Source organism: Zootoca vivipara, chromosome 1, assembly GCF_963506605.1.
Source record: "Zootoca vivipara chromosome 1, rZooViv1.1, whole genome shotgun sequence".
Lineage (NCBI taxonomy): Eukaryota > Metazoa > Chordata > Lepidosauria > Squamata > Lacertidae > Zootoca > Zootoca vivipara.
This window is the reverse complement of record NC_083276.1, coordinates 21,010,902-21,021,324: the sequence shown is the minus strand read 5'-3', so window position 1 is coordinate 21,021,324 and position 10,423 is coordinate 21,010,902. Positions and strand designations below refer to the sequence as shown.

At 43.5% G+C, this 10,423-nt stretch overlaps 1 protein-coding gene across 1 annotated transcript in view; it reads right to left on the bottom strand.

The window, feature by feature from the left end:
• BTBD7 (BTB domain containing 7) overlaps positions 1–10,423 on the bottom strand; it is an 86,938-nt gene that overhangs the window by 7,180 nt on the left and 69,335 nt on the right. The window contains exons 5-10 of the mRNA XM_035107003.2: positions 8,548–8,623; positions 7,090–7,250; positions 6,704–6,847; positions 4,773–4,962; positions 2,619–2,797; positions 1,123–1,551 (exon numbers count right to left, since the gene is read on the bottom strand). Coding sequence (XP_034962894.1) covers positions 1,123–1,551; positions 2,619–2,797; positions 4,773–4,962; positions 6,704–6,847; positions 7,090–7,250; positions 8,548–8,623 — 1,179 coding nt within the window. The remainder of the gene's footprint in view (positions 1–1,122; positions 1,552–2,618; positions 2,798–4,772; positions 4,963–6,703; positions 6,848–7,089; positions 7,251–8,547; positions 8,624–10,423) is intronic.

The following is a 10,423-nucleotide window of genomic DNA, read 5'->3' as shown; positions in this document are numbered from 1 at the left end:
CAGATTCAGCTGGCTAATGTATCAATGGCATTTCTTTTTTAATGTGTTCCAGACCAGCCATTATTGTTGTCTTCAGTGTGTTTTATATAACAGCAACCAAAAGCCATTGTGACATATTTATAAAACAAGTCAGTTTTAAACATTTATACTGGACACTGTATTTTCCTTGCTTATAGCTCAGGTTTGGTCTGTATAAAACAAACAAACAACAACAACAACAACAAAAACAGGCCTTAACTTTGACTCATTAAGCTATGCATTTTCTCTTAAGCCTATCCCATCTCTTTAGAACCTTCCATGCATTATTCAGCTAAGCACAAGCTGATTTAAAAGTATGATCATGAAACAAAAATCCTCATCTTTGGATGCCATCTATGCTGGTTTCCAAAGCTTGAAAAACCTGATACGTGCAGTAGGAAAAATCCACTTCTGTTGTACCAGAGTATTTTGTTCCTTGACATCTAAAGGGGGTTGTAAAAGAATGAAACCCTAAGAAGATGGTTTCTTTAAAAAAATAAATTATAAAAAACCTAAAAGGAGAGCAAGAACTCCTTTCACTACCTTCTATGCTACTCTATCTTCCCCTTCCATTTAAACCAAGGGTGGATTTTTACTATGCAATTATTTGCTTTATTTTACGCATGTGGGCACCATGCATGGCAAATGACAGAGGAAATCCATTACAGCTCAGTGGAAGAGCATGTGCTCTGTAGGCAGATGTTCCCGGGTTCAATCCTCAGCAGATCCAGGTAAGGTTGGGAGAGCCTTCCGTCTGAATCCCTGAAGAGCATCTGCCGTTTAGTGTAGACAACACTGAGATAGCCAGGCCAATGGTCTGGATGCCCCTGTGTTTATTACAAAGATATTCCTAACCGGATGGTTTGTTGGGCGAATTTGTAACTCACAAAACAAGACTGCATCATGGTTTCATGGGACCGCAACTCATGGGTATACTTCCAGAAAACTACCTAGTTGCTCTGTGACAAAGCCGGAAGCTTTTTGTACCGGCAAATTCTAACAGCTCCTGTAAATACAAAATCCTGTTCACTTCACCAGGGCAATGCATCACTCTACCTTAACATCCACGCATCTGGAGTTTGTGTATGTCTGTGGCATACTTACTACTTGCTTTTCAGCAGCTATTACTGCTGCTGCGGCAGCAACTGTTTGTCTTCCCAGTCCTGTAGTGTTAGTGCAATCAGGAGGTGTGGCTTTGACACCAGACAGGTAGATGGGTGGGGGGCCTTTCGGTGCTGTTCTGGCATGGAACAGGGAATGGTTGCAGGGGTAAGAAAAGGAACGCGAGGGGTGCTGGCTCTGCGCCCTTTGCTTCCAGCCGACTTTGAACTGATTGTGGATTGGAGTAGCTGGCGGGTGGTAAGGAGGTGGGGGAGGGGGCAGCGGTGGATGGAAGGCCACAAAAGAGTCTAATTCTGTAAACATGGTTTCCGCTGTGGGTGTGCTGTTCACGCGACACCGCCCCGGCTGTCTCAAGGTCAAGAGTGGGCTTTCATCCCCAAAGTGCTCATCTGGAAAGAACTTGTGAGGATTCTGCAACAGTAAGAGAGAACACAAAAGAGGCTGAAAAATTCATAGGAGCTTCTTCTACAAGGCCTGGGCATTGCTTACTCTGCATTATCTGACCCTGCCATGTGTATGTGTCAGAAAATAAATAAATTTGCTTTTCTGGAGTCCTAGTCTTCAACCCATATTGCAGCAGCTAAAAAAGTTAAGTTAGGCATCCTAATACATGACCACTTTTGCTAATGCAGCTGAATTCCTAAGCTACAGATCTTCCATGTCAGCAATCAGGTATGGAAATAGAGGTTTTGCACTATATAATTATTTTGCAAGCAAAAATACACAAGATGTCAGTTGCAATCATTCTGTAGCATATGGCCATAGTTTCGGAGAGCGCAAAAATATCCTCGGCTGTGGTGCTCCTGTTCCGTTTTTAAACAGCACAAAACTCTTTCTGTACAAATCTCTATTTTGCAGAACACCACTGGGTGGCTCCCTCTATGATTTCTTTTTATAAAGTATGTTTAAAAACAAAAGCTCCCTCACTTTCTTGCTTGGAACAGCAATCTTTAGATTTTAACTTTTATTTCCCCCCTCTCCAGAACCACATTTTTTTGTTTGGCAAGGTTCGGAAGAATGTTGATGTGACAATGCAGGCTTTATACTGAGATTCTCAAGCTTGTTATCCTTTGGCAGGCCTGTGGTTTAAAAGCTCTAGAAAGTAGACTTATTATGATCAGCAGCAATTTGCATGCTGGGTGTGGGGTTTATTTTTCTGAGGCTAATTCATTTGGAACATCCAGGGCAGAGCAGCACCAAGAAGTATGAGGAATAATCTCCTGGCTTCTAATTAGATGTGAGGAAACTTGGTGGGTGTCTGTCATGTAACACAGCCTCCTCTTTCCTTGCCTAAAAATATAGCAGCAATACTACCTAACATTCCCATTATCTCTTCCTCCACTCATGCCTAAACTGCTGCACACTTCATCTTAAAACAGGCTTACATATGCAGTCCCATTTTCAAATAAATCATCATGATAGCCGATCAACTTGAGGACGGTCAAGTGTCTGCTGAGGTTACTGTCTGTGCTTCATACCTGCAAGAGCTCAGCGGCAGAATCAGCAAGCCCAAATTCCCGCAGTACACGGATCTGAATCTCGTAGCTGACAGTGGCCCCTTCTCCACAGTTCAGAGCGTAAGCTCTTTGCACCTGCTCGGTATGGCGAAGCTCCTGCAGCCGTTTGACCATCTCTTTCACAACAGGGAGACGAGGAACTGCAGAAACAGCAACAAACAGAAAACCCAAGCTGAAATGACTTCATTTGCTATTCCCCTGTGGGAAACTGCTCTCGATGACTATCTGGAAGTTTGTTCTTGTCATTGTATTTTCCAAGAATCAATTTTTAATGGCAAGGGCATGTAAAGAGACATTTAAGTAGCATCTCCCCAGCAAGAGATCTCCCTGCCCCAGGACAGTTGACATAGCCTAAACTTGGATATTTGATGGCAGTGCAGTAAATCCGGACTCACTTTTCCATGGTTGGGAAATAGGAAGCTCTACCACTCTTAACCACTACACCACACTGGCTCTCTCAACTCCCAACAGCCTCCATAGGCATGGTCAAAAAGGCAAGGGATGATTGAAGTTGCAGCTCAGCAATCTCTGGAAGACCGAAGATTCCCCAAACCTGCCCCGAGCAATAACCAGCCTATACAGCTTAGCTCACAGGTCATTTACCAGTTCTTTTTAGGTCCTATGTACTGTGGGGAAAGAGACATTGATCTTATTTAGGCGTTGAATATAATTTAGATGAAGGATGCGGGTGGCGCTGTGGGTTAAACCACAGAGCCTAGGGCTTGCCAATCAGAAGGTCGGTGGTTCGAATCCACGCGATGGGGTGAGCTCCTGTTGCTCAGTCCCAGCTGCTGCCAACCTACCGTAGCAGTTCGAAAGCACGTCAAAATGCAAGTAGATAAATAGGCACCGCTACAGCGGGAAGGTAAACGGCGTTTCTGTGTGCTGCTCTGGTTCGCCAGAAGTGGCTTTGTCATGCTGGCCACATGACCTGGAAACTGTATGCCGGCTCCCTCGGCTAATAATGTGAGATGAGCGCCGTAACCCCAGAGTCGGTCATGACTGGACCTAATGGTCAGGGGTCCCTTTACCTTTATAATTTAGATAATTTTTATACTGCCCCCTACAACCATCTTCTGGCAGTATAACAAAAATTTTAAAACATAATACTTTACTAATAACAGAATGCAATAAATAAATGCAGCTGAAAAAGTGGCATGAATTAAATTAAAGGAAGAAGGCCCCTCCATGCATTTTTTGACATCATGAGAGCTCTTGAATGGTATCAACTACTGACCAGAAAATGTGACCCCCCCTTTTTTTTGGACATAGCTCTTGTTTTAAGTGCTTTAAAGCGATTTGTAAGTTTTAAGACACTTGATTTTGAGGACACACTTTATTTCAACATCAAAGCAGAAGCAAATTGACCAGGACAGCACAGTTTCACTTTTCCACATTAACAATCACTGCAGCACTTTGGGTCTAAAGTGTTCTTTTGTTTTCATTTCTACCAGTGTCTTCCACCCTCCTGTAATTTAGCTGGCTGTGATTAAAAACAATTTGCAGTCCATTTCAATTATTGTGTCAGGTGCCAGGATCCAACTGGTATTCATGTATCTTTTATTCTACAAAGGTCTTATTAAGAAATGGATACCCTTGAAAGCAAAAAATCTTAAATCCGTCACTGATAAAAAACCTTGCAGGTCACGGGGATCAGTTATTTTATCATCACGTTTTCAAAATCTATTCGTGCAACATATGTGGAATTAGTTTGTTGTTGCTTTTTAATGACTGGGCGCTTGGACAGAATTCACAGAATTCACAAGAATTCACAGATTCACAAATCAAAGATTCACAAATCAGCATGTTGACACCCCTCATCACAAAACACACCCACCCACCAGAACTGCTTTCCTGTTTTAGAAGTTAGAAACAAAAGCATGTTCATAATGTCAACACTATCAACAGGGCTCTGTTGGTTTCTAAACCTACACCACAGTCAAAATGCTCAGTTTCTTTTTTTGAAGGCATGAGGACTAGGTTCTGCATAAGGTACTGGATCACATCTTCTCACTTGCTCGTGAAACTCTGATCATGCGGATTCTGAGATATTTAACAACATTTTTTATATTGTTAACGATAAGCAATTTATTATGGATCAGCTTACAAACTCACCTGGGATTTCATTGGCTACAACTGAAGGAGCGCTGGATTGGTTACTGTTTATTTGCTGGTGACTTATCATATGACAGCACTGCGGAACGGCATTGTTTACCATGTAGAGAGTATCTGGCACATTGGACATTCTAACCATCCGTAAACGAACCAGGTCAGTCTGTTCCACCATCATCTCATCTAGAACCGACTGAAACAACACAGGTTGAAACAAGAGAGTTTACTTAACATTTTCTCTGATTTCCTGTCAACATAAAACAATAAATGTCATTAGTGTGACATTACATTATCTTCCTTTTCCAGACATGAAACACAGAAAAATGACCTGACCATGTTCAGGAGCACATGTTCCCATTAAACATCAAACATCGTGTTCTTTTCAGTCACTGATCCTCGTCCGTGCTCATAACTTAATCAGAATTATGACATAAACTCCAAAAGCCTCAGCCCAGCACTAGTAGTACAAAAAACAAATTAATAATAGTAATAAAAACGATCCACTTCTACGGCTGCAAAACTCCACACCTCATTCCCACTTGAGCAAAACCTGAAGCAGCTCTCAAGTACAAAGATTGCTGGAGGCTGCAATGCTTGCCTTTAACACATCTGAATACTTCTCTGTGAAAAGAAGAGGGGTGCACAATCATCTAAGGGTCTTCTCAGTAATAGTCCCCCATTTGTGGAATGCCCCCCCTCGTGAACTGCACCTGCCTCCCTCATGTATTGAGTTTCAGGTGGAATTTAAAAATATTCTAGTTTATACAGGCATTTGATGTCTGAAAGGTAATTTTCCTGGCAAACCTGAAATCACGGACTGAAATGATATGATTGCTTTTAGCTGTTTTTATGTTTTAAGCTGGAGGAGACTCTTGAGAGTCCCATGGACTGCAAGAAGATCAAACCTATCCATTCTGAAGGAAATCAGCCCTGAGTGCTGACTGAAAGGACAGATCGTGAAGCTGAGGCTCCAATACTTTGGCCACCTCATGAGAAGAGAAGACTCCCTGGAAAAGACCCTGATGTTGGGAAAGATTGAGGGCACTAGGAGAAGGGGACGACAGAGGACGAGATGGTTGGACAGTGTTCTCGAAGCTGCAAACATGGGTTTGACCAAACTGCGGGAGGCAGTGGAGGACAGGAGTGCCTGGCGTGCTCTGGTCCATGGGGTCACGAAGAGTCGGACACGACTAAACAACTAAACAACAACAATGTTTTAAGCGATATTTTCATTGATATGTTTGCCACCCTGGGCTACTTTGGGAGGAAAGGAGGGGTATAAATCACCACCACCACCACCACCTACATATAAAACCACAAGTAGCATCTTCATACAGTTGCTGCAGGAAAAGGGAACCCTAACTTCATTCTCTGTGCCCCTTTTTGTTCACCCAGAGTTTCCGAACATATAAACATGAGTCACAGCAAGTATGTCTTTTGTTTAGAAGGCAAATCTGAACTTCTGGCCCAGGAGAAAAAAACCTCAGGGAAAATCGAAGAGGAAATGAAAAATAATGTAAGCCCTTTCAATGTATGTACAAGGGGGCAGAATAACAGGCATGGAAAAGAGAGCCGAAACCTCCTTCTTGTGGGGATAACTGCACTAATGTATCAGTGAGTTACAGAGATGGAAGGACCTTTGTCTTCTGTTTGTCCACATGCCCATATTCTCTGCAGGTGCAGGCAATGCAGTGCCTTCCAGATGTTGGACCACAACTCCCAGAACCAATGGTCACGTTTTATGAGAGTTGTAGTCCACAACCTCTGGAAGGCACTGCATTGGAACCTCCTGCTTTGAGACACTCAACTCTTTTTGAACATCATTAGGCATCCACACCACCTTGGTCAGAAGCATTACAAAGCAAGGTTGTTAACTGTGGGGTGAGTTATGAGGCGCACATTATCAGAACCTACTAAGTAGTAAGTCTTATTACCTTAGCCTCCTCCACATACGGTGAAAACAGCCTTGGCCTCACATAAATGCCCGCATTCTTTTGTCGCAGCCAGGCATTTGACTTCCCACCTTCCGCTGTCGGCAACATATCCGAAGGAGGAGTGCTGATGAGACCTCTCTTCATCTTTAACAGAAAAAGGTGGCATCTTACAAAAGAGTTCAGGAATGTTTATGTTCTTTGTAGACGATAAACCATTTGCAACATATATGGGCAGGCTGGTGAATAACAACCAAGGCAGAATTGAGCTTTTTTCTACACCAAATTTGAAGGTCTGCAGTAAGAGTCATCTGCAACACCCTCAAAAACAAACAAGACATTTATCTATGTGATACAATGCCCCGCAGTGACCTTAAAGAGACACTCACAGAATCAGTCAGGACTTCACTGTTCATAGGCAAAATATGCTCAATACGGACAAACGGTAGGAGAGGAGAAAGGATCTCTTTCAGTTCCTCAATGTCAAGATCTCGCCTCTTTACACCTCGCTTGTTCACACTGTGAGCTGTGCCACTCAGCAAATTGGGCTCTGCAGGAGGGGAAATAAGCAGACAGTTCCACCTGAGCATTAAAAAAAATCTATATCTCTTCTACAGCAAGGGATGAAAGCTAACGAGAGATTCCCATACGGTTTGATATAGCTGGCTTGTCTACCAGGATTTTTAAAAGCAAGGACACATATCTCACAGAAAGTCATCTGTTGCAAAACTATTTTTCTATCTGACTGGGGTTGTTACTGAAGCTGCAGGTCCATTCTTTAGAGCTTCTTTGGGGCTTTACATTTGCGCATCATCCCGGGATTTTCTAAGAAACAATAAGTCTTTTCCACAAAGGAAATCCTACCATGTGCTTAGGAAAAGGAAAGGAGGGCAAGTCAACAATGCATCTGCATCTGTAAGCCACTTGGCTCACATGGCAGACTGGGAGGGATGGCATACTGTGTGCCCCTGCTCCCCTGCTTCCAGAAATGATTGACCAGATGTCCACCAGTGTGCCCCTCTCTAACTTGTGGTGCTTCCTCAGAGTGAGGAACTGTGGACACAGTTATGTAGAGAGCACATGTAACCTCTGCTTTGCTTCCAATTACTATTTTAAAACCCCTAAAAATGATTATGATTTTAAAGGTAATTTTAAGTATCTTGCCACTGCTGCACCAAGGGAACAGTGACACAGACTCTGCTCTCTGAGCGACCGTGCTCACTATGCCTTGCTTTGAGGAACTGCCTTTGATAAGAACAGTTTTATTCAAGTGGATTGCCTCATTCATCTGAGTGCAGCAGGCGCCTTCCAGTGCTCTTATCTGAGCTGCTCCATCACCATCCATCAAAGTGAATGGAGGAGTTTTTATGGGCAGGGAAGCTCTATGTGAACACTGGAGTTCTTATGTCTGCAAGGAATCTGCGAGATCGGGGCAAATGAGTTTAAGGCTCAAGATGCCAGAGAGATGTCATGAATTTCAGTACTGAGGCATAATCCTTCAAGAACATCTCCCAAAATGGGGAAGAGATGCTAAAATAGAGACAGGAATGGCCTTAAATAACTCAGTGGTAGAGCACATGTTCTGCATGCAGAACGGTCCAGACAGGTTCACTCTCTGGCATTTCCAGCGAAAAAGATGCCAAGTAAAAGAATTAGGAAATCTCTCTCAGACTCTGGGAAACTGCTGCCAGTTAGTGTGGACAAAGCAGGTAGTACAAATCTGGCAGCTTCATATGTATTATACATCTCGACAGTGAAGGATCCAAGGTTTGTTCAGTTTTTTAACTTAACTATATCAGTTTCTCTTTTAATTATTAGTTTATATATGCTTGTTAAGAAGTACTTACCTCGGTCTGCTATTCTTTTCATCAGCTGATGTTCACCCCATTTAACAAGATACTTCAGGACATCTTGCTCACTCGCCTGTCAGAGAGGCATTCAACAAATGAACACACTCAGTTGTGGAGCAATGTATAACATCACTGAGTACAAAGTTTTTGGAGCATCAATAAATTACATCCAACCAAATTGCTCAATGCATTGCTCAATGCAAACAGCATTTATTACTCTTGCTCACAACAAGAGGGACACCACAGAATTCTAGATAAACTGTATAAAAATGCAGCAAAAATATTATTCCTATAACACAGAAGAAATATACATAGGTGGTATACAACACCAAATTGTTCAATTTAAATTTAGACTTACAATTTGCAAAATGACAATTTTTGGAAGTAGAAAAATAAAGCAACAGATATCTTAAAGCATATCTTTGGTCATATCCTTAAGACTATAAACTTTTGGCAATAGGTATTGAAGATTATAAATAAGATTATACTGCTACCAAAAAGTTCAACATCAAAATATGCTTCACGGGGTATCTGAAAGGCATATTAATGAGGAAGATCTGAAACCTAAAATGAGCCCTAACCTTAGTGATCCTAAGCTAAGACCAGTACAGCTAGGGACGTAGCAAGGGGGTGCGTTGGGGGCGGTTCGCCCTGGGTGCCACTGTGGAGGGGGGGTGCCACTCGGCGCATGCCCCCCGCAACTCCTAAGCCAATCCCCGCCGCCCAGTAAAAAACCTCGCTTGGCGCGGCAGCGGCTGGCTTGCTCGCTCACCTGCTCGGCCAGTGCGCACTTTGCTTCTTCCTTCCTGCTGGGAGGAGCCGCAGCCTCCCTGGCCCGCCCCTCGCCTCCACGGCTCCGCCCAGCAGGAAGAAGCAAAGTGGGTGCCGGCCGAGCAGGTGAGCGAGCAAGCCAGCCACCGCTGTGCCAAGCGAGGCTTTTTACTGGGAGCCTGGAGGCTGGCGGGGAGAAGTGTCCCCTCCCATCCACCCTCCCCCCCCAGCTCTGTCTTTTGGGGGGAAGTGCATGTGCAGCATCGCTATATAGTGACGCATGTGTTGTACGTAGTGACGCATGCGTCAATGCCATCGTACATAGCGACGCTGCGCATGCAACTACGCAGCAACACATGCGTCGTATGTAGCGCTGCATGCGTCATACGTAGCGACGCTGCGCATGCACGCTATGTAGTGATGCCCTGCCCCCGGGTGCGCGTCATGTTTGCCACTCCGGGTGCCCGAGCGGCTTCCCACACCAGTGACTACAACTAGATTAGATGAGTTAACACCATGAGTCTGATCCACCCCCTCTAATATTCTGAATATGCCAAAGGACAGCAGAGAGGGAAAGGGCAAGAACTGACAACAGATAATGGCTGTCTACTAAGACTAGTAAATATTTGTGGGCCCCTAACTCTACTTTAAGACATGTGTGTGGAAATATTACTAGCAGTCTGCCTTTCTAATTAAGGATGCTCGGGTATTCTCTTCTGGCATAAGCTAGTTATATGGACCAAAACAGTTTCCCACCCCTCAAGACACACCTAGAACCCAAATCGCATAAGCATGTATTGAAATTGCATCAATAGTAAGTAATTAAGTAAGTAAGTAAATAAAGCTCATTTGAGATGAGGTAACACACACTAACGGTGTTTCCTCCATTGATTAAATTGCAGAATGGGGCCGGGGGAGGGGGGGAGCAGACACTGAGCAGTTGAAATCAAAGGTATTTTGTACAGCTCCTGCAAGAAAAGTGTTTAAATGATGAACTAGATTTTCCCTTTTCTTCCCCAAGACATACGTTTTTAGCGTGAGAACTACTATATAATTTCCATAAACCTCTGAACAGGCAAGGCAAAAATTAAACCAAGAAGAG